Source organism: Oncorhynchus mykiss, chromosome 19 (genome assembly GCF_057628025.1).
Source record: "Oncorhynchus mykiss isolate SJ-2025 chromosome 19, ASM5762802v1, whole genome shotgun sequence".
Lineage (NCBI taxonomy): Eukaryota > Metazoa > Chordata > Actinopteri > Salmoniformes > Salmonidae > Oncorhynchus > Oncorhynchus mykiss.
In genome coordinates, this window is record NC_143040.1 from 2456854 (window position 1) to 2481631 (window position 24778).

A 24778-nucleotide genomic window follows, 5' to 3' on the forward strand; every position below is an offset into this window, starting at 1 on the left:
TAGAGAGAAATAGTCGCGGCGTCATAATTCCTTTGCGGCTGAACTCGAAAGGGGTTCCTTCATTATTTTACCGTTCGTGTCTTCCATAGAGAATGTCTTGATCTACTTCAAATACGGTCTGTGTTTTGTGAAGGCTTAAAACGCCTCGGAGTTTTGATAGTCGTGTAAATCTCGCTAGGATAAGGTAACGTTTGTCAACATATTTTCAGAAATCCACTCTACAATTTAAAAACAAATCATCGTTAATATTTAGCCAATACTGATCAGAGTTACCTTGTCCTATGGATATCTACACAGTTATTAAATTGGCAAGGTGGTGTAAACCTACACGAAACACAGACCTGATTTGAAGTGAATCTAAACATATCCTATGGAATATATGAATGAAGGAACCGCTTTTCAGATTTTGCTGGAAGGTGTCATGGGATTTATGACTCACACTTTGGTAGTCAATACATACCATGTCCATTATTAAAATAGGATTTCCTGCATATAGAAATTACAGTTGTTTTCAACATTCATCACAGGTAACTTCAACTCTAGTTGAATTATTCAAACAGTTGAGAGTATTTGTGTCTCCTAAGCAGACTCTTCAGTATCCCTGTCACTTCAGAGAGCTGTGTGTGTGTGTGTGTGTGTGTGTGTGTGTGTGTGTGTGTGTGTACGATTATATTAATTTTACAGATAGCAGAGAAAAGCAGAGCACCAGTGTGGGACAATGACATTGAATTGGCACCAGGGAAAGCAAGGTGTCTAATTTGTGATAAAAAATACAAAATTGTCCAATTAATCGGTTTCGGCTTTTTTTGGTCCTCCAATATTCGGTATCGGTGTAAAAATCATAATCGTTTGACCACTAATGTCGATACACTGTTAAATATGCAACCCTTTAAGAATAATGAGATACATTAAGACAATAACAAAAGGACACATGATTCACCAATGCTAAAAACATACTATCTCACTCGAGATATTCAGCCTTAGTTTGATATATTTATCACATTGTATGTATGTTTCTGCATATTTACCAAGATATTCAAATAATGTTAAACATACACATACTAACTAACTACAAACTATATAAACACACAGTAGATACTGAAGATATGTAACTCACACTAGTGTCTGTATGTTGCAGAGTGGACTGGTTAGTCCAACACAGAGCAGCTCCACTCCTCTGTCTCCCAGGTCATTGTAGCTGAGGTCCAGTTCTCTTACGGGGGAGTTTGGTGTCTGCAGAGCTGAGGCCAGAGTCTCACAGGATTTATATGTGAGTTTACAGCTTTCCAGTCTGGAGAGAGGAGATCATCTGTTAGATATACAAATCCTTCATTATAATGATACTGTATACATCAACTCAATAACATAACTTACAGTGCTCTCTTACAGGTTCTCACTACCGACAGCAACCTCTGATAACCTTTCTCTGATGTGTTGTATGTCTTCAGGTCAAACTCCTCCAGCACCTCCTCTGACATCAGTAACAGGTAGGCCAGGGCTGAACATTGGTCAGGTTCTAGTCTTGTTTCTGAAAGAGTTCCTGAATGCAGGGAGGTCTGCATGTCTTCAACAAGAGAATTGGCACCAAGTTCATTCAGACAGTGGAACAAGTTGATGATCCTTTCTGGTGAGGATTCCTGGTTGATCTTGTCTGAAAGGTACCTGACTGTTCTCTTAACTGTTTCCTCATTGGTCTGTGTTGTACTTCCTGTCTGTGTCAGAAGGCCTGGTAACAGATTCTGATTGGACTCCAGTGAGAGACCCAGAAGGAAGCGGAGGAACAGGTCCAGGTGTCCATTTTCACTCTTCAAGGCCTGGTCCACTGCTGTCCTGTGTAAGTCAGACAACTGGATTGACTCCTTCTCTTCATCATAACTAGTGACTTCTTTTCTGATTGACTCCTCTTCATCATAACTAGTGACTGCTTTTCTGATTGACTCCTCTTCATCATAACTAGTGACTGCATTTCTGATTGACTCCCTCTCTTCATCATAACTAGTGACTGATTTTATGATTGACTCCTCTTCATCATAACTAGTGACTGCATTTATGATTGACTCCTTTTCTTCATCATCATCATCACGAGTGACTGCTTTTATGATTGACTCCTCCTCCTCATCATCACTAGTGACTGATTTGGGGGAGAAAACATTTTCCTTCTTGCCGAGACATGATTCTAAAGCATGCACTGCTGCTAGAAACTCCTGCATGCTCAGATGCACAAAGCTGTAGACCTTGTCTTGGTACAGCCCAGATTCTTCTTTAAAGATCTCTGTACACAATGCTGAGTACTCTGATGCCTCTGTGACATCAAGGCCACACTCTCTCAGGTCCTCCTCATAGAAGATCAGGTTGCCCTTTTGCAGCTGTTGGAAAGCCAGCTTTGACAGTTTCAGGATCATCTCTTTGTCTGACTGAGACAGTTCCTTTGGGTTTGTCTCTGTGGTTTTGTTGTACTTCCTGTTCTTCACAATGATTTGGATGAGCATGAAGTGTAAGTACATCTGGGTCAGAGTTTTGACGACTTCATCCTTCTCTGCCCCTTTCAGTACCATCTCAAGGACAGTGGCTGATATCCAACAGAAGACTGGCATGTGGCACATGATGTGGAGGCTCCTTGATGTCTTCATGTGTTTGATGATTTCATTGGCCAGATTCTGATCTGGGATCTTCTTCCTGAAGTACTCCTCCTTCTGTGGATCATTGAAACCTCTTACCTCTGTCACCTGGTCAACACACTCAGGAGGGATCTGATTGGCTGCTGCAGGCCGTGTGGTTATCCAGAGGAGTGCAGAGGGAAGCAGATTCCCCTCGATGAGGTTTGTCAGCAGCACATCCACTGAAGTTGGCTTCGTGAGATCACAGCACTTCTCATTGTTTTTGAAGTCTAGAGGAAGTCGACACTCGTCCAGACCATCAAAAATGAAAACAGTTTTGCTTTCACCATCTTCAATGCTGTCAATCTCTTTCAGCTCTGAGAAGTAGTGGGAAAGAAGTTGCATGAGACTGTATTGGTCCTTTTTCAGGTTCAGATCACGGAAAGGAAGAGGAAACATGAAATGAACGTCCTGATTTGCTTTTCCCTCTGCCCAGTCAAGGATGACCTTCTGCACAGAGACTGTTTTTCCAATGCCAGCGATTCCTTTGGTCAGCACAGTTCTGATTGGTTTGTCTTGTCCAGGTAAAGGCTTGAAGATGTCGTTGCATTTGATTGGTGTCTCTTGTGTGGTTTGTTTCTTGGATGCCATCTCTATCTGTCTAACCTCATGTTCATTATTGAGCCCTCCACTTCCACCCTCTGTGATGTAGAGCTCTGTGTAGATGTCCTTGAACAGACTTTGGTTTCTATGGTGTCCAATTCCTTCAGATATGTGTTGATACTTGTGTTTCAGTTTAGCCTTAATGTCTTGTTGGACTGTCAGCAGAGTTTGACCTGTAGGAAAACAATGAGAGTTGGGACTCATAAGTTGGTGTGTTTTATAAGGGCCTTTGTACCATTCTTTGTGATATTGTATGAAACACAGTCTTACTTCTTCTGTCCAGAAGGTTGTGTGTGATTTTTAATGATTCCTCACTGTCCAAACTCTCCACTGCCTTATTGTCATCTGGTAATGGTTCCTGGCTGAAAGCAGGTGGCTGATCACTCTTCATTGATACCAGGCTGGTTGTAGGTGACTCTGCTCTGGGCTTCTGGACACTGAACAAAACAGGGAGACAGATCACCTCATCAATATCACATTAATACCTCATCTACTTCATTTTAACAACTGTATAATGGAACTTCTAGAAGTCCTGATATTTATTTTAAAGCTACAGTCTGCAATTGGTAAATCCATGTTTGGCCATTTAAATGAATTATGTAGATCTACATTCCATGTCATTTGGGAACACTTTTCATTAGTTTTCATTAGTTAGATTTTTTTAATAGCAATGTATATTTTGCAATTCATCTCTTACTTCTTTGAACTGGTGTCTTGACTCATTTTAGAGGCAGTGGTCCCCCCCTCTCTCTCCCCAGAGAGACTCATTTTAGAGGCAGTGGTCCCCTCCTCTCTCTCCCCAGAGAGACTCATTTTAGAGGCAGTGGTCTCCTCCTCTCTCTCCCCAGAGAGACTCATTTTAGAGGAAGTGGTCCCCTCCTCTCTCTCCCCAGAGAGACTAATTTTAGATGTAAGTCACAGCTCACTCAGCTGCAATAAGAAATAACAGAACAGTCAATATTTCTGAACATTGTTGAAGAACCATTAACAACACATTTACTGTCTGAGGTCAAAGAGTTCAATCAGACTTTATATTGTATTCAAACATACACAGTCCACTATGTTATTAAAGATACACAGTCCACTATGTTATTGAAGATACACAGTCCACTATGTTATTAAAGATACACAGTCCACTATGTTATGAAAGATACACAGTCCACTATGTTATTAAAGATACACAGTCCACTATGTTATTAAAGATACACAGTCCACTATGTTATTAAAGATACACAGTCCAATATCTTATTAAAGATACACAGTCCACTATGTTATTAAAGATACACAGTCCACTATGTTATTAAAGATACACAGTCCACTATGTTATTAAAGATACACAGTCCACTATGTTATTAAAGTCACACAGTCCACTATGTTATTAAAGATACACAGTCCACTATGTTATTAAAGATACACAGTCCACTATGTTATTAAAGATACACAGTCCACTATGTTATTAAAGATACACAGTCCACTATGTTATTAAAGATACACAGTCCACTATGTTATTAAAGATACACAGTCCAATATGTTATTAAAGATACACAGTCCACTATGTTATTAAAGATACACAGTCCACTATGTTATTAAAGATACACAGTCCAATATGTTTTTCATTTGATTTGACTTGGATCCCGATTAGCTGACTCCATAACAACAGCTAGTCTACCTGGTTGGATCCCCATTATCTGACCCCATAACAACAGCTACTCTACCTGGTTGGATCCCCTGACTCCAAAACAACAGCTAGTCTACCTGGTTGGATCCCCTGACTCCAAAACAACAGCTAGTCTACCTGGTTGGATCCCCTGACTCCATAACAACAGCTAGTCTACCTGGTTGGATCCCCTGACTCCATAACAACAGCTAGTCTACCTGGTTGGATCCCCTGACTCCATAACAACAGCTAGTCTACCTGGTTGGATCCCCTGACTCCATAACAACAGCTCGTCTACCTGGTTGGATCCCCTGACTCCATAACAACAGCTAGTCTACCTGGTTGGATCCCCTGACTCCATAACAACAGCTTGTCTACCTGGTTGGATCCCCTGACTCCATAACAACAGCTAGTCTACCTGGTTGGATCCCCTGACTCCATAACAACAGCTAGTCTACCTGGTTGGATCCCCTGACTCCATAACAACAGCTCGTCTACCTGGTTGGATCCCCTGACTCCATAACAACAGCTAGTCTACCTGGTTGGATCCCCTGACTCCATAACAACAGCTAGTCTACCTGGTTGGATCCCCTGACTCCATAACAACAGCTAGTCTACCTGGTTGGATCTCCATTAGCTGATCCCATAACAACAGCTAGTCTACCTGGTTGGATCCCCTGACTCCATAACAACAGCTAGTCTATCTGGTTGGATCCCCATTAGCTGACTCCATAACACCTGGGGTCCAAACACAACTAACTAAAAGACATTACAGACATCGACTTTACAGTTTACATTGAAAGAAGGTAGTAGACATTATAAACATTTACCAAGTAGACATTACAGACTGTTAAAATAGCTGACAGGTATTTCTTCCTAACCCTTCGGCCTCATCAAGCAGCTCTTCCGAAAGATCAGAGTGAACACTTTGTCTGAGATTGCTGGTGTTGTGAAGAACAGCACAGTGACAGGGGTCACCATCCCACAGCTGGTTGGACTGGAGGATGGTACGGTGCAGGTGGAAAGCTATGGCTGGCAACAACACCTGACTCCGGTCTTCAGGCCACTGCCACAGATAAAGCAGAACCAGTACTTCAGGTGAATATCATTTTCATTGCATTGTATGAGGTTATTCTTCATATCTAAACTAGGGAGGTGAATTGATGTTATGCAAGGTTGTAATGTCTGTCTCAATTGGTTTAGTTATTTCCTGTTTTGCAGCATTGATGCTCTGAAGCCTGGTGTTGTTGTCAGCAAGGAGCATTGGGACTCAGTCGGGACCAGGTTTCTGTAGAGACCCATCCACGTTGCTAGATGTGGCTGGGGGTTATAGCATTTCTATCACATGACCCATCCTCGTTGCTAGATGTGGCTGGGGGGTATAGCATTTCTATCACATGACCCATCCACGTTGCTAGATGTTGCTGTGGAGTATAGCATTTCTATCACATGACCCATCCACGTTGCTAGATGTGGCTGGGGGGTATAGCATTTCTATCACATGACCCATCCACGTTGCTAGATGTGGCTGGGGGGTATAGCATTTCTATCACATGACCCATCAGTTTAGTGTCTGGATTAGCATCATCTAACATTTATACAATATTTATATCTGGACACTTTCTGTTGATCTGGAATTGTTCCTTATTTTAAGCTACTACTTTTAGTCGTAATCTTTGCTACACTACTCACGGTTTATCACATGACCTCACATGTGAATCCTTAAACTGATGGGTGGGGCTAAGACTTAAAGGGGGTGTGAACAATGCTGAATGGGTGGTGACAAAGGAGAGCTCTCCAGTAGGTGCACCAAAATTCAGGGGCCATTTTCTCAATGGTGGGGTTTCAACTTTCAAAGCAGAATTACTTTGCCATTGTTCCTCAAATGCAGAGTATGATATACATTTTTGTATCTCTGTCTCTGATTTTTTTCCAATGTAAAAAACACATTTTCAAATGTTGCTATATAAGACTGAATCAAGGAGGTCGGTCACGTAAAGATTTAATGCCCCTTACCGCGCGTCACTTTTTACCGAATTGATGAGAGGGACTATTGTTCCTAAAAAAAAACTACTTTAGATAATAATCACCTTAATGTGCTGTCAATCACCGATTACAATAATACCATACCTCCTAGCTCTGTAGCCTTTGTCAAATCACATTGGATCTTATTGATTAGGCTAATCACTATGAATCAATACCAACGTAAATAAGCCTAAAATATTAATTCTTGAACGTTTAAATCAATATTGTATTAACTTGGCGGATGTCTTAAACCCTAAATCATCTCTCTCTTTATGATGAACTAACTTCTCAAAAATACTTTTCTACATTACATTGTAAAAGAAAGCTACAAACATCTGAAACATTTTTCTTCGACGATAACGTCCGTTACTTCCTCTACTTCCTTATACAAATATTTCCTGTTTCAACTAGTGATGGGTCGTTCGATAACGACAGGTTGTTTTTGAACGGATCTTTTTGGTGAACGTCGGTAACCGAATTGCATCGGTGAAAGAGCCGTTCATTTCGCTCCCTGGTTTACATACAGCTACGAGGTGCTTTTTGAACTCAAAACAACGATTACCTGCAGATAAATTACACAATAATTCTCTGAAGAGGGTGAATCCTTACTGCAGAAACAATAAATAGTGGGCCGAGCGCGTCATTCTTGTCAAGGCTTTGTAGTGCGTAAAAAACAAACAGTTGATCTAATCATTTAAATACTAGTTATTGAAAAAAAAAAAAACGCCCACTTAATTCTTTGGCCAAAACTTTTGTATTTTCCTGATGTATGAATTTTAGTGACGTTGCCAGTTCTTGTTCCTGAATGTGTTTCGTTATTTGGTCCTCAAAACTTGAACTCGAGATTTACCATTTGGAGATTGCAGCGTTTCCCGGAACCATATGATTGGTCGGGTAAGCTAATGCGTCATCACACTCCCTCATCTGATTGGTCGGGTAGGCGGACCTTCTGACTTTGTGGATGTGGTAACTAGTGAGCAAAGCAGATCACCACCTTTCTGAGTTTATCAACTTAATGTCGCATTCAAAACCACAGGGATCTCGGTAAAAAACTAAATCTGACTGGGAAAAATCGATTTGAACCGTCCTCTTTCTCGAGAGCTGACATCGTATTTTTCAGAGCTCCCAGTTGTTGTGATCGCGGCAAAAACTTTTCACATGAGCCCTTCATTTGGTTTCAATACCCATTGCCGCACGTCACTTTTACTTGCCCGAATTGACGAGAATTACTTTTATTTTTCAAAGAAACTAGTTTACGTGATACACGTCTTCCTCCGGGAAGTGAAAGAGCGCAAAGACAATAATCACGTTCATGTGCAGTCAATCGCCCACACCCTACCTACCTCATAGCCCTGTAGACTGCAATATAACATTGATTCATATTGACTAGGCTGATCAATATGAATCAGCATCAATGTAAGGAAGCCTAAAATAATCATTATTGAAAGTTTAAATCAGTATTGTAATAACTTAACAATTCTGCAGATGTCTTACCCCTCTCTGTGCGATGGCCTCACTTCTCCGAACCACTTTTCTCCATAAAATTGTAAAAGAACGGTACAGTACAAACCTTAGAAACATTTTTCTTCTACCGATATTGTCCATTTTTTCTTTTACTTCCTTATAAATGTACTTCCTATTTCAACACAGTGGGCTGGTTCAACATGGATCAGTTTATATTATATATTCACATTCATGTCATGTAACGTTTTCATACACTTAATGCAAGTATTCAGCCCATAAATTCATATTCTATCTGGTACAAGTGCATTTTGTATTATTTTATATCAGGATTTGTTTGAGTGATGTTTTACAGTGCTACCAGCAGAGGGCAGTGTGACAACAACCAGGTTCGGCAGAAGGACGCAAGACGGTCATATCTGTGTTGTTATGGTAACATGATAGGATGGGTAACCAATGACAGACAATGATTCTGCAAACCCCCCAAAATATTGCTTATAATGTATAGCATATGAAGTTAAAAAATAGACTATTTATAATGTGAAGTTACATTGAACTAATCACACTAATCAAAGACACATTCACACACAGAGACCAACACACATTCAGAGATAGACATGCACAGACAAATACATTCCATTACTTTTCCTGTCATTTATTGAAAATGTATTTGACAGAGATACTTCACATCAATCATCATTTCTGTAAATGTGACAGATTTAGCCAGCTAGCTAGTTTAACTGTAGTCCCTGGGCAGGTAGATCTACGTAGGTTGAACAGCTCCTTATATGTCCTTCAGACACTCTCAAGTCATTGGTAAAGGAGTGACAGGTCACACAGCTCCTTATATGTCCTTCAGACACTCTCAAGTCATTGGTAAAGGGGTGACAGGTCACACAGCTCCTTATATGTCCTTCAGACACTCTCAAGTCATTGGTAAAGGGGTGACAGGTCACACAGCTCCTTATATGACCTTCAATGGTCAATGTGTTCCAGACATGAGGCTCTCACTGAGAAAACTGCTGATAGACTGAGATGATTGTGTTGATATTCAGCCTCTCTCATGAACCTCTAACAGGCCAACACTGTACAATATATTCATAAAATACATTTGTGGTTTAAAGTTGAATGCCAAATTCTCAGAGCCAGTTTCCCAGACACATTCACAGTGATTATGCAAATACAGTAAGTACATTCCAATAACATCACAATACACGTTTACAATCCATATATAACACGTGTTTACAATCTCCTCCAATAGGGTGTCATTTCAGATGGTAATCCTAGACTCCCCTCATCTCCTCCAATAGGGTGTCATTTCAGATGGTAATCCTAGACTCCTCATCTCCTCCAATAGGGTGTCATTTCAGATGGTAATCCTAGACTCTCCTCATCTCCTCCAATAGGGTGTCATTTCAGATGGTAATCCTAGACTCCCCTCATCTCCTCCAATAGGGTGTCATTTCAGATGATAATCCTAGTCTCCCCTCATCTCCTCCAATAGGGTGTCATTTCAGTTGGTAGTCTGTTTTCTTATACTCATACTAACCACACTATCTGTACTATTTGTGTGTTTGAGCATATAGTACACTTATTGGTCATAGTATGATATAGTTTAGTATGCCAAAAGTTCCCGGATGTCGTACATATTCGCCAAAATATGAAATTTACACGCAGAGGACACTAATTCCTTAATTTTGGGCCCATAATGCAATTCTTCATGAAGTGGGCGGGGCTTCACATAGTTTTCAGATTTGAAGAAAATAGTGGAAAGTATGTTGCTGAAGTCCAACGAGAGCGGATACAAATTCATTGCTTTAACTAATTATGACAAATGTTAAGAAAATGTTGAGCAATGTAAGAAAGTAATTACTTTTCAAATAAGTTACCTTACACGTAATGTTGGCTGATAATTTGCTAGCTACGCTGTCCTTACGAACCACACATCATATCATTACAGCTGTATGTACCGGTATGTTAGCTACCTACCTAACGCTACAGTAGTTGGCTACTTATACATCACACGTGTCAGTATATTAACTACAGGCCAACTAACTACTCAACGTTTATTGACTTGATTATTCCCGTCATTCTTAGCTTAGCTAAATGGTATAGTCGTTGTGTTTTCGTAAATTCTCTCTGTTTCTACTCCGATTTCAGAGCATCTCGCCTGAGAGACCAGAGCGCAGAATAATGAATTTACGAGGCGCTCAACACCCGTTGAATATGACCAGTGTCAGTAAACATCGGGGGAAAAAAACGTAATTAAATTGTTTCCAGCAGCACAAGAAAGCTCAAATCAACCCTACTCCTCTGTCTGAGCGTCCAGATTTAATTTAATAACACACCCAAAGTCTAACAATGTCTAACTAGTAATTTGTTACGCTAACTAGCTAGCAAGAGGTTGCATAGCAACAGCATCAACTTCCGGTAGAGAAGGCAACGAGCTGGTCGGTTACAGTATACTAAAATTAACTAATAGTATGTAGTATATAAATCATTAAGTATGTAGTATACAGTATACTAAAATGAACTAATAGTATGTAGTAAATAATCATTAAGTATGTAGTATACAGTATACTAAAATAAACTAATAGTATGTAGTATATCCTCATTAAGTATGTAGTATACAGTATACTAAAATGAACTAATAGTATGTAGTATATAATCATTAAGTATGTAGTATACAGTATACTAAAATGAACTAATAGTATGTAGTATATCCTCATTAAGTATGTAGTATACAGTATACTAAAATGAACTAATAGTATGTAGTATATACTCATTAAGTATGTAATATACAGTATGTTAGTATGGGTATTCAAACACAGCTCTAGACTCCTCTACCCCCTCATCTTGGCACACAAGACTGTCACCTCTAAACCAGAGACAATCACACAAACTCTGACTGTTGTCTACGGTCACACCCTCAAATAGCACCCTCCTCCTTATATAATGTACTGCTTCGCCCTATTCCCTATGGAGTGCACTAATATGACCAGGGCCCATAGGGCTCTCTATGGGGAATAGGATGCCATTTGGGACAGCTTTGGCTGATCAGTAAAGGTCGAGGGTCATGCTCAGGGGGTTGCCATGGAGATAGAGGAATATGTAGAATTAAAACGGGACCGCCAAACCTACTCCTGGAGAGATACTACTGGCCGTGCAGGCTTTCACTCCGACCCTGCTCTAACACACCTGATTCTACTAATCAGTCTAATCAGAACCGTGACTGGCAGAATGAGGTGTGTTAGAGCAGGGCTGAAGCAAAAGCCTGCAGACCCAGTAGCTCTCTGGGAGGAGGGTTGATATCACCAAGACCACTTTAGGTTCATACGGCATCAACTAGCTTTCTGATTGGTTTACCGGCCATCAACTAGCTTTCTGATTGGTTACCTCACATATAAAGCTAATTTAATGCCATAAGCAGATTTCCGTTGTGTGTAGTTGTGATTTCAACTGTAATCTCAGTTCATGATTGGATCTTGGTCACCCCTTTTATATTCTTTGTCTGGTATTTTTGAACAGGTGTGTTATGATCCTAGCAGATGTGTGTATGAATGATCACATAACAGGTGTGTATGTAACAGGTGTGTATGAATGATCATGTAACAGGTGTGTATGCAACAGGTGTGTATGCAACAGGTGTGTATGCAACAGGTGTGTATGCAACAGGTGTGTATGCAACAGGTGTACATGTAACAGGTATCTTTGTAACAGGTGTATATGTAACAGGTATCTTTGTAACAGGTGTGTATGAATGATGACATAACAGGTGTGTATGTAACAGGTGTGTATGTGACAGGTGTGTATGAATGATGTAACAGGTGTGTATGTAACAGGTATCTTTGTAACAGGTGTGTATGAATGATCACATAACAGGTGTGTATGTAACAGGTGTGTATGTGACAGGTGTGTATGAATGATGTAACAGGTGTGTATGTAACATGTATCTTTGTAACAGGTGTGTATGAATGATCACATAACAGGTGTATATGTAACAGGTGTGTATGTGACAGGTGTGTATGAATGATGTAACAGGTGTGTATGTAACAGGTATCTTTGTAACAGGTGTGTATGTAACAGGTGTATATGTAACAGGTATCTTTGTAACAGGTGTATATGTAACAGGTGTGTATGAATGATCACATAACAGGTGTATATGTAACAGGTGTGTATGTGACAGGTGTGTATTAATGATGTAACAGGTGTGTATGTAACAGGTATCTTTGTAACAGGTGTGTATGTAACAGGTGTGTATGTAACAGGTATGTAACAGGTGTGTGTACAGTAAACTACCCAGAAACAGAATACTTTCTCTTTATCATGTTAAAACTCAAACAAGAGCACTATGGAACCATTTTAGAAACCAAAAACTATATTTAATTGGTCTAGGATCAGGATCAACACTGTTACTACCCATTCTACCATTAGGTTGGTACCCCAACACTGTTACTATCCATTCTACCATTAGGTTGGTACCCCACCAGTGTTACTATCCATTCTACCATTAGGTTGATACCCCAACACTGTTTCTATCCATTTTACCATTAGGTTGGTACCCCAACAGTGTTACTATCCATTCTACCATTAGGTTGATACCCCAACACTGTTACTATCCATTCTACCATTAGGTTGGTACCCCACCACTGTTACTATCCATTCTACCATTAGGTTGGTACCCCAACACTGTTACTATCCATTCTACCATTAGGTTGGTACCCCAACACTGTTACCATCCATTCTACTATTAGGTTGGTACCCCAACAGTGTTACTATCCATTATACCATTAGGTTGGTACCCCAACACTGTTACTATCCATTCTACCATTAGGTTGGTACCCCAACACTGTTACTATCCATTAGGTTGGTACCCCAACACTGTTACTGTCCATTAGGTTGGTACCCCAACACTGTAACTACCCATTCTACCATTAGGTTGATACCCCAGCACTGTTACTATCCATTCTACCATTAGGTTGGTACCCCAACACTGTTACTATCCATTAGGTTGGTACCCCAACACTGTTACTGTCCATTAGGTTGGTACCCCAACACTGTTACTACCCATTCTACCATTAGGTTGATACCCCAGCACTGTTACTGTCCATTAGGTTGGTACCCCACCAGTGTTACTATCCATTCTACCATTAGGTTGATACCCCAACACTGTTTCTATCCATTATACCATTAGGTTGGTACCCCAACAGTGTTACTATCCATTCTACCATTAGGTTGATACCCCAACACTGTTACTATCCATTCTACCATTAGGTTGGTACCCCAACACTGTTACTATCCATTCTACCATTAGGTTGGTACCCCACCACTGTTACTACCCATTCTACCATTAGGTTGGTACCCCAACACTGTTACCATCCATTGTACTATTAGGTTGGTACCCCAACAGTGTTACTATCCATTCTACCATTAGGTTGGTACCCCAACACTGTTACTATCCATTCTACCATTAGGTTGGTACCCCAACACTGTTACTGTCCATTAGGTTGGTACCCCAACACTGTTACTACCCATTCTACCATTAGGTTGATACCCCAGCACTGTTACTATCCATTCTACCATTAGGTTGGTACCCCAACACTGTTACTATCCATTAGGTTGGTACCCCAACACTGTTACTACCCATTCTACCATTAGGTTGATACCCCAGCACTGTTACTATCCATTAGGTTGGTACCCCAACACTGTTACTGTCCCCATTCTACCATTATGTTGGTACCCCAACACTGTTACTATCCATTCTACCATTAGGTTGGTACCCCAACACTGTTACTGTCCATTCTACCATTAGGTTGATACCCCAACACTGTTACTATCCATTCTACCATTAGGTTGGTACCCCAACACTGTTACTATCCATTCTACCATTAGGTTGGTACCCCAACACTGTTACTATCCATTCTACCATTAGGTTGGTACCCCAACACTGTTACTATCCATTCTACCATTATGTTGGTACCCCAACACTGTTGATCTGAAGCTGTGAACAAAGACAGGGGTCAATCTCCCGAAGAAGGTTGATCATCCTGGAACACGACTCATTTCCTTTTCTCAACACCATGTCGATGATGTCACGTGCCTTCTCTGCCCTCTCAGCTATCACCTTCACTGACTCCATTTCCTCCTGGTTGATGACTGTGTGTTGCAGGAGTCTGTCCAGCAGACCATCCAGGACAGGTCCTGATACTCGTTTCACAAACTCTGTCCGTACAAAACGCAGCTGCTGCTCTGCAGAACCAGTCAGACTACTCTCAGCCGGACCTCCTGCCCCCAACACAGCACCTGAGAGAGTCAGGTTACAAAATAATTACATTTGTACATTTACATTTCAGGCATTTAGAAGCAGACTCCTAAAATAAAAGTATTGAGAAAACATTCTGTTTTACAATAACGACCTGAACATATCACATATTCACATTTAGGGACGGTTTCACAGACATAGAAAAACAGACTGGGGCATTCAGAACCAGGCTAATCTACATCAACTCCTGGAGGAGATGTCATTGGGGCATTCAGAACCAGGCTAATCTACATCAACTCCTGGAGGAGATGTCATTGGGGCATTCAGAACCAGGCTAATCTACATCAAGTCCTGGAGGAGATGTCATTGGGGCATTCAGAACCAGGCTAATCTACATCAACTCCTGGAGGAGATGTCAATGGGGCATTCAGAACCAGGCTAATATACATCAAGTCCTGGAGGAGATGCCATTGGGGCATTCAGAACCAGGCTAATCTACATCAAGTCCTGGAGGAGATGTCATTGTTCTTGAAGACAGTATTTTATAATCAGGACTAGTCCAGGTCCTACAGTAAACCATGTTGACTGACCCTCAAGTCATTGGTTTGTACCTCTCCTGTTTACTTACTAGTTGAATGGGTTTCAGTGATGAATTCATCTGAAAGAAACAAAAATATGTTTTATCACTCTAAATAGCATCTGTCAGAAAAAGTTATAATTGACATATTCTCCTACATTTTTGTAGAGTTTCTTTCCATACTATACTCTCATCATCACCGATTAACTCCATCTCAATCCCTGTAATTTCCATATCCACCTTGAAAAAGCTTGGTGTGGTGACTCTATGTATGAGATGAATCCTCTGGGGGGAGGGAGGGGGAGAGAGAGCGAGGGAGGGGGAGAGAGAGCAAGAGAGAGAGAGAGGTTAAACAAAAACATGGTTAAACATTAATTAAAAACACAACTCTAAATCTTCCGCCACAGTAACTAAATATAACAGCCTCTGAATAACCCACATACTCAAACAGATCAATGTTAACCATTTTGTAACCGGCAAACTCAACCCTCAATCTGGCTGTCAACATCCCCTCCAGCATTCCCACCACGTCCACAGACCCCTGTCCCCGAATACTGTTCTTTCATGTCTATCAAATTGATAATTTAGCTGCCCCCTGACACAAAGTTAAGTAAGAGAACTATACCCCTTCTACTAAACCTGTACTTTGTCCCAAATACGAACATTTGGGAAGAGAAAACTTCTCCCATAGCTGAGAACCAACCAGTGATTAGGTCAATCATCCCTACCAACCTGGGACACTGTAAGAACAGATGTGCCAGAGTTTCAGACTCAGCACAGAATGGACACCCCTCCCCAACATGGTGAAAACTCTCCAAGCCTGTATAACAGACTCATAGAATAGAGTCAGACCAGACAAATCACCCCCCTCCAGCTTTAAGAGGAAACTGTCCAAGCCTGCATAACAGACTCATAGAATAGAGTCAGACCAGACAAATCACCCCCTCTAGCTTTAAGAGGAAACTCTCCAAGCCTGCATAACAGGCTCATAGAAGAGAGTCAGACCAGACAAATCACCCCCTCTAGCTCTATGAGGAAAAGGTGCTTGTCTAAGCCAAACAGCCTGCTCTCCTCATCAATGTGTCGGCTGTATCCACCCAGCTAGAACCGTCACAGTACAACAGTCTCTGGGCTGCATGAAGCCAGAAAGCCATGATCCAAGAAGAGATGTCCACCAGGCCTTGTGTAACAGTTTAGACTTTACGCCCATCCCCTCGCCCCAACCTGGGCGCGAACCAGGGACGCTCTGCACACGTCAACAGTCACCCTCTTGGCATCGTTACCCATCGCCCCACAAAAGCCGTGGCCCTTGCAGAGCAAGGGGAACCACTACTTCAAGGTCTTAGAGCAAGTGACGTCACTGATTGAAATGCTATTAGCGCGCACCACCGCTAACTAGCTAGCCATTTCACACCGGTTACACTCACCCCCCTTTTGACCTCCTCCTTTTCCGCAGCAACCAGTGATCCGCGTCACGGCACCAATGTAACAGTTTAACTTTAGACAATATATCAGTCCTGAAATTGGGCATCCCTGCCTGATGCCCCTTTGTATGGGGATGCGGCAGCTCAACCCACCCTCCCACCACAGACCACAGACTCCCCTCTGCCACATCCCTCTCAACACTCCCCTCCTGTACCACATCACTAGTACAGGGCATCTCCTCCACTACCTGGGAGACTAGCCCCACCTGAACCCCCTCCTGTACCACAACACTAGTACCGGGCATCTCCTCCACTACCTGGGAGACTAGCCCCACCTGAACCCCCTCCTGTACCACATCACTAGTACCGGGCATCTCCTCCACTACCTGGGAGACTAGCCCCACCTGAACCCCCTCCTGTACCACATCACTAGTACCGGGCATCTCCTCCACTACCTGGGAGACTAGCCCCACCTGAACCCCCTCCTGTACCACATCACTAGTACCGGGCATCTCCTCCACTGCCATCCCCATTTCCAGTGACATCCCCATGTGGGTCGCCATCCCAACCAAAACAATTCAACAAGAAATACAAGATATCTAATTCTACCACTGAAAAAAACCTGAATCAGCGGCAAAAAGGAAACCACCCAGAAAAGTAACCACAGGCGATCTAACTCCAGGCAACACTCACACTCGCTCATACAATACCCAGCATGCACCAAACACTGCCAGCATGAACAGAGACAGAGAGAGAGAGATATGTGACTTAAATGTCAGATTCATGTTCTTAGTCTACTAAAACTGTACCTGTGGAGTGATGGAGGTTGAACAGGGAATGTTCAGTCTGAAGTAACTATTCAGTTTGAAGGACCGCTCTGGTCTTGTGATGGGAATCCTTTTAGACCCTTGAAACTTTATTTCCTGTTGTTCCACAGCCTGCGAAACGAGGCACGGAATGCCCAGCCAGTCAATGTATAGTCTAATTCAAACATTATTCAGAAAACTAGCAACACACTTATCTTCATTTAATGAGTGTCAACATAACTAACCAGTGGTACAGTTTAAGGTCATCTCTATAATAATGGTACCTCACCTGTATCTGGCCGGGGTCACTGGGAAACAGGTATAGGCGTTGAATTAGTTTTTCCTTTATCACTGTCAGATAGAGCATCAGCTCACAGTGGACATCTATGTTCCAAGACAGTAATCTCAGTATAACAGAGATAGCTGAGAACTTGGGATGGAGAATCTTAGCATGGAATCTGGTGACATCATGCACTTCCTCTAAAGACACTCCATGTTCCTCTACATGAAGAATCTTCATCTCATTCCTCAGGGAAGGGTTGGTCCCTGAACAACACAATAAAAAGGAGACAGAAAGACAAATATTGTATTATTCATCCACCTAAAATACAAAGATTATGCAGTACCAGATCACAGTAAACTCAAACTCCCATAATAGTTCATTCATTCAGGAAGTTAAACTCAGTTACATGGAAATGTCTTTCTGAATACTATTTCTATATGGTTTTACCTAAACAGACACAGTGTGGCAGATGAACTTCCTCCAGTTCACCTAACTCCATAGTGATGTCCAGCAATGGACCACCTTGTGTGTACTGCATGTCTTTCAGAAGTTGACTGTAGGGTTCCCAGTTCCTGAAGTGATACTTCAGAATGACATCTCTCTCACACAGCCAGCGGAGCCCAGACACTGTGCACTCATAACTCCCTTTGGGTGTCCTGTGTCTGAGAGCAACAACAAGATGTGGTAGAGAGGGTCAATGGTCAAATGGAGAGGTTGGATTAGAAGACTATTCCCAAAGGTAATGGGGAAATACAATAGCAAGTGGAATGAAATGTTAAAAGTAGTTATTTTACCTGAACATTGTCACTCCCTGGACAGTGGAAGTCAAGGGTTCAATCTGATGCCAGTGTGTGGAGTCCTGAACAAGGACAAGCATGTCTGTAATACATATGTATTAGTACTTGTGTTTTATTCTCCGGTCTATTTTGATCCTGTGTTTGGATCCCTGTGTGTTGGGTTGACCGTGTTTTTTGTGCTCCGGAGAATGAACTGTCGAATCACTGAAACCTGCTCTCTGCGCCTGATTCCACCCACCTTGATAAAACGTGACACTATAACTAATGTATTTAATCAATGTTTCATGGAATGCTGGTGATTTATCAATTGAACTGTCTAATGACAAAATATGACAACAGCTAAAATCCTGCATGCCTCCAAGCACAACACAGGACTGTCTATATCCAAGTATGAATGGTTGATCAGTACACACCTGGCTTTGAGACTGTGTTTATATTACTAAAGCAGAACACAGGACAGTCTATATCCCAGGATGAATGGTTGGTCAGTACACACCTGGCTTTGAGACTGTGTTTATATTACTAAAGCAGAACACAGGACTGTCTATATCCCAGTGTGAATGGTTGGTCAGTACACACCTGGCTTTGAGACTGTGTTTATATTACTAAAGCAGAACACAGGACTGTCTATATCCCAGTATGAATGGTTGGTCAGTACACACCTGGCTTTGAGACTGTGTTTATATTACTAAAGCAGAACACAGGACTGTCTATATCCCAGCATGAATGGTTGGTCAGTACACACCTGGCTTTGAGACTGTGTTTATATTACTAAAGCAGAACACAGGACTGTCTATATCCCAGTATGAATGGTTGGTAAGTACACACCTGGCTTTGAGACTGTGTTTATATTACTAAAGCAGAACACAGGACTGTCTATATCCCAGTATGAATGGTTGGTCAGTACACACCTGGCTATGAGACGGTGTTTATATTACTAAAGCAGAACACAGGACTGTCTATATCCCAGTATGAATGGTTGGTCAGTACACACCTGGCTTTGAGACTGTGTTTATATTACTAAAGCAGAACACAGGACTGTCTATATCCCAGCATAAATGGTTGGTCAGTACACACCTGGCTTTGAGACTGTGTTTATATTACTAAAGCAGAACACAGGACTGTCTATATCCCAGTATGAATGGTTGGTAAGTACACACCTGGCTGTGAGACTGTGTTTATATTACTAAAGCAGAACACAGGACTGTCTATATCCCAGTATGAATGGTTGGTCAGTACACACCTGGCTTTGAGACTGTGTTTATATTACTAAAGCAGAACACAGGACTGTCTATATCCCAGGATGAATGGTTGGTCAGTACACACCTGGCTTTGAGACTGTGTTTATATTACTAAAGCAGAACACAGGACTGTCTATATCCCAGTGTGAATGGTTGGTCAGTACACACCTGGCTTTGAGACTGTGTTTATATTACTAAAGCAGAACACAGGACTGTCTATATCCCAGGATGAATGGTTGGTCAGTACACACCTGGCTTTGAGACTGTGCCTGACTCCTGCAGGTATGTAAAAGTAAGAATTGACATTATGACTTACCTCAACATGTTCACAAGTCTTACAGCTCTGAGGAATCCCTGAAGTCAAAAGTAGTTATTTAAAATGGACAATCTCATGTAATAATGAATTAATAATTATTAAATAGACTTGTAATAAAATGAATAAAACTAAGCAACAGTCTCAGAATGTACACTCATTAGCAGACCATAATCTGACATAAGTGTTATATTAATTAATGTTTGTGGAAGCAGGAAACAACATCGTTCTGGTCCGTGTTTTGTAGATGTTGGGGTCTGATTTCTGCTAGATCCTAGGATGATCTCTTCACTCTCTAACAGAGTGTCAGCCAAGAAGTTTAGCATCGTGTTACAAAGCTCTTAGTTGTTGCGGAAATCGGCCCACAATACCGTTTACTTTGTGCATCTACGTCATATCGCTGACAATACCTTTAAGTTTGTTTTGAACAAATAGATCATGATTGTGTTCCTTGCCTGGGAATCAAGTGTAATGATTGCTTTCATCGTATTTGGATTTTAAAACAATAAAATTAGTTTACTCACATTTCTCAGGTCCAGACTTGATCCAACACTCTCCATCATGGTCTCTGGTGTTCTCAGGTCCAGGCTTGATACAACACTCTCCACCATGGTCTCTGGTGTCCTCAGGTCCAGGTTTGATCCAAAACTCTCCATCATGGTATCTGGTGTTCTCAGGTCCAGGCTTGGTCCAACTCTCTCCACGATGGTCTCTGGTGTTCTCAGGTCCAGGCTTGGTCCAACTCTCTCCACCATGGTCTCTGGTGTCCTCAGGTCCAGGCTTGGTCCAACTCTCTCCACGATGTTCTCTGGTGTTCTCAGGTCCAGGCTTGATACAACTCTCTCCACGATGGTCTCTGGTGTTCTCAGGTCCAGGCTTGGTCCAACTCTCTCCACCATGGTCTCTGGTGTCCTCAGGTCCAGGCTTGGTCCAACTCTCTCCACGATGGTCTCTGGTGTTCTCAGGTCCAGGCTTGATCCAACTCTCTCCACGATGGTCTCTGGTGTTGGTAAAGCAGAAGGATAGACTGATTCAACTAAATATATTATATTTAGTTATATTATTATTTTATTATTTAACTAGGCAAGTCAATAAGATAAGAACAATAAGAAAAATATCTTATTTAAAATGGCGGCCTACAACAGCCAGAACCTCCCCTACCCCAGACCCTCCCATACCCCAGAAACTTCCCTACCCCAGAAACTCCTCTACCCCAGACCCTCCCCTACCCCAGAACCTCTCCTACCCCAGACCCTCCCCTACCCCAGATCCTCCCCTACCCCAGAACCCTCCCTACCCCAGACCCTCCCCTACCCCAGACCCTCCCCTACCCTAGAACCTCCCCTACCCCAGACCCTCCCCTTCAGACCCTCCCCTACCCCAGACCCTCCCCTACCCCAGAACCTCCCCTGCACCAGACCCTCCCCTACCCCAGAACCTCCCCTTCCCCAGACCCTCCCCTACCCCAGCCAGATCATCCGCTACCCCAGACCCTCCCCTACCCCAGAGCCTCCCCTACCCCAGCCAGACCCTCCCCTACCCAGAACCTCCCCTACCCCAGACCCTCCCCTACCCCAGAACCTCCCCTATCCCAGACCCTCCCCTACCCCAGCCAGAGCCTCCCCTACCCCAGCCAGAACCTCCCCTAACCCAGAGCCTCCCCTACCCCAGCCAGAGCCTCCCCTACCCAAGTCAGACCCTCCCCTACCCCAGCCAGACCCTCCCCTACCCCAGAACCTCCCCTACCCCAGCCAGACCCTCCCCTACCCCAGAACCTCCCCTACACCAGCCAAACCCTCCCATACCCCAGAACCTCCCCTACACCAGCCAAACCCTCCCATACCTCAGACCCTCCCCTACCCCAGCCAAACCCTCCCCTACCCCAGACCCTCCCCTAACCCGGACAACGCTAGGCCAATTGTGCGGGATCGAACCCTGGTCTGCGACACTCAGGATCCCTCAGGTGGACATTGCTTATAGATGTGAAGTCACCAGGTATCATGAGTTACATTCCCCCCTAGAGAAAGTCACCAGGTATCATGAGTTACATTCCCCCCTAGAGATGTGAAGTCACCAGGTATCATGAGTTACATTCCCCCCTAGAGATGAAGTCACCAGGTATCATGAGTTACATACCCCCCTAGAGATGAAGTCACCAGGTATCATGAGTTACATTCCCCCCTAGAGATGTGAAGTCACCAGGTATCATGAGTTACATACCCCCCTAGAGATGTGAAGTCACCAGGTATCATGAGTTACACACACCCCTAGAGATGTGAAGTCACTAGGTATTATGAGTTACCTTCCCCACTAGAGATGTGAAGTCACCAGGTATCATGAGTTACATACCCCCCTAGAGATGAAGTCACCAGGTATCATGAGTTACATTCCCCCCTAGAGATGAAGTCACCAGGTATCATGAGTTACATACCCCCCTAGAGATGAAGTCACCAGGTATCATGAGTTACATTCCCCCCTAGAGATGTGAAGTCACCAGGTATCATGAGTTACACCCCCCCCCCCCCTAGAGATGTGAAGTCACCAGGTATCATGAGTTACATTCCCACCTATAGATGTGAAGTCACCAGGTATCATGAGTTACACCCCCCCTAGAGATGTGAAGTCACCAGGTATCATGAGTTACACCCCCCCCCAGAGATGTGAAGTCACCAGGTATCATGAGTTACACCCCCCCCCCCCCCCAAGAGATGTGAAGTCACCAGGTATCAACCTCCACACACATACGTCCCCCTCATAAAACACTGAGATTGTGCCAATCCTAACTGTCTGTAGGTCCAACAGAACACATTAAAAAAACACCACTACTACTAATCTAACTGTAGAAATGATTCCATGGGAAAACAAATGATGAAACATTGCTATGACTCACCTCTGAATGTGTTGGTCATCTATCTGACACAGGGTCACTGAGGAGGAGGAGTAAACCCCAAATCCAGGATAGAGGGGTTCAGTGAATGTGGTGTGTTCTGTGTGAAGGTGTGTCAGTGTACCAGAGGAGGACACACTATAGAAGGACAAAGTACCAGCTGGCCAGTCCAGATACACTCCAACTCTGTGAGAATAACGACCAGAGATGGATCTGCTGACTCCAGCATGGATAAATTCATAAGCACTATCATAGCAGTATAAACACCAGGACTTCCTATTGAGTCCAATCCAACTGTCATCCTCCCGACCCTTCCTCTTCATTCCTTTGTACACCACACCAATGTCAGCCATGTCACCATCCCTCTCCACCTCCCAGTAATAACGACCTCCAGAAATTACTTCACTGCAGACAACTTGGCAATGACAATCAAATCTGTCTGGATGGTCTTCATAATGCTGCTTCTTCACCACCTGTGTCACCTTCCTGTTCCCCTCAGACAGTATCAGGTTTGGGTTTACTGTATTTGGGTCCAGGGTGAGATGACAGGCATCTGTAGATGAAAGGAGAGTTTAATCAAACCACATCTTCACATAAAATGTTGTTTTGTCGGAACAGAACAAGTATTGATTGGTTACTATGTTACTATAGTTCTGAGTATTCAGTTAATTAGGATTGAAGAGACTTACATTTCCTCAGCCCTGATTTCAGCCTGCACTCTCCACCATGATCCACACTGTAGGAGAAACAGGTTATTGACTGACAAAGACCTAATAAAGCAGTCAACATTTAAACCATATTGTTGTGTTCTGGTGCACTATCCCAGTTCATTACTATCCTACCTACTGCATACAGAACAGAGTAAAATTCATTACTAGAGACATACAGGTATTCTATCCTACCTACTGCACACAGAACGGAGTACAATTCATTACTAGAGACATACAGGTATTATATCCTACCTACTGCATACAGAACAGAGTACAATATGACTACACTACATATGACACAACCACTGCTCACACTATTAGGACATCTATTCTGACTTACTTCAGCTTCATCAGTTTATATGTGGGATCCACCAGAGCAGTTGAAAGCAGTCCCCCTACAGAGTCTCCTGGGTGATTGTAGCTCAGGTCCAGCTCTTTCAGGTGGGAGGGGTTTGACCTCAGAGCTGAAGACAGAGCAGCACAGCCCTCCTCTGTGACCAGACAGCCAGACAGCCTACAGAGAGACACACAAACAGCTGTATAGGTTGATGTGCTGGTGTCAATCATCTTGTAGGACACCCATAAATTTGTCCATGACACAAACAATGTGATAAAAAATAAGATTTTCTGATAATTTGTTTTAATTGTTGTAAGCTCATTACCGACCGGACTGAAACAGCTGTACTCACCCCAGTGTGTGTAGTTTACAGCCTGGATCCTCCAGTCCAGCAGACAGCAGTGTAACTCAGCTCAGTACTGACCTGACTGAAACAGCTGTACATACCCCAGCGTGTGTAGTTTACAGCCTGGATCCTCCAGTCCAGCAGACAGCAGTGTAACTCCTGAGTCCTGCAGGTCATTGTCTCTCAGCTCCAGTTGTTTCAGTTGTGAGCTGGGTGAACTCAGGACTGAGGCCAGATCAGAACAGGTACCCTCTGTCAAACCACACTGACCCAGACTAGTGGGCAGAAGAGCACAGGATTAACAAATGTTCAAACACTCATAATAACTCATACTGAAGATATTTAACTCACACTAGTGTCTGTATGTTGCAGAGTGGACTGGTTAGTCCAAC

General features: G+C 42.8%; 2 protein-coding genes across 3 annotated transcripts; both read right to left on the bottom strand.

The window, feature by feature from the left end:
* Positions 1-1370: 1370 nt before the first annotated feature.
* On the bottom strand, positions 1371-3509 carry LOC149974654 (protein NLRC3-like). The gene has a single exon (XM_090209799.1). It carries the CDS (start codon positions 3462-3464, stop codon positions 1371-1373), a length of 2094 nt encoding a protein of 697 aa, XP_090065925.1. The 5' UTR covers positions 3465-3509.
* A 10456-nt stretch (positions 3510-13965) lies between these two features.
* Positions 13966-24661, bottom strand: LOC110528612 (NACHT, LRR and PYD domains-containing protein 1 homolog). 2 transcript variants are annotated; one of them, XM_090209827.1, is made up of 11 exons: positions 23683-23782; positions 22997-23546; positions 20658-20866; positions 20110-20147; positions 18550-18614; positions 18203-18417; positions 17762-18018; positions 17476-17604; positions 15401-15527; positions 15294-15323; positions 13966-14706 (listed from the first exon to the last, which is right to left on the bottom strand). In XM_090209827.1, exons 1-11 carry the CDS (start codon positions 23780-23782, stop codon positions 14372-14374), a joined length of 2055 nt encoding a protein of 684 aa, XP_090065953.1. In that variant the 3' UTR covers positions 13966-14371. The 2 variants fall into 2 exon arrangements, with proteins under 2 accessions (XP_090065953.1, XP_090065952.1); XM_090209826.1 differs by lacking the exons at positions 13966-14706; positions 15294-15323; positions 15401-15527; ... (2 more) ...; positions 18203-18417; positions 18550-18614 and adding an exon at positions 24044-24661 and having other exon boundaries at positions 19846-20147; positions 20631-21010; positions 23683-23729.
* Between the last annotated feature and the right edge of the window lie 117 nt (positions 24662-24778).

Coding starts and splice junctions, on each gene's coding strand:
- LOC110528612 (XM_090209827.1), bottom strand. CDS start 23,782: ATGTTGACTGCTTTATTAGGTCTTTGTCAGTCAATAACCTGTTTCTCC. Junction 18,019..18,202: donor GCCACACTGTGTCTGTTTAG/GTAAAACCATAT, acceptor TGTGTTGTTCAG/GGACCAACCCTTCCCTGAGG. Junction 15,324..15,400: donor GAAAGAAACTCTACAAAAAT/GTAGGAGAATAT, acceptor TGTTTCTTTCAG/ATGAATTCATCACTGAAACC.
- LOC149974654 (XM_090209799.1), bottom strand. CDS start 3,464: ATGAGTCCCAACTCTCATTGTTTTCCTACAGGTCAAACTCTGCTGACA.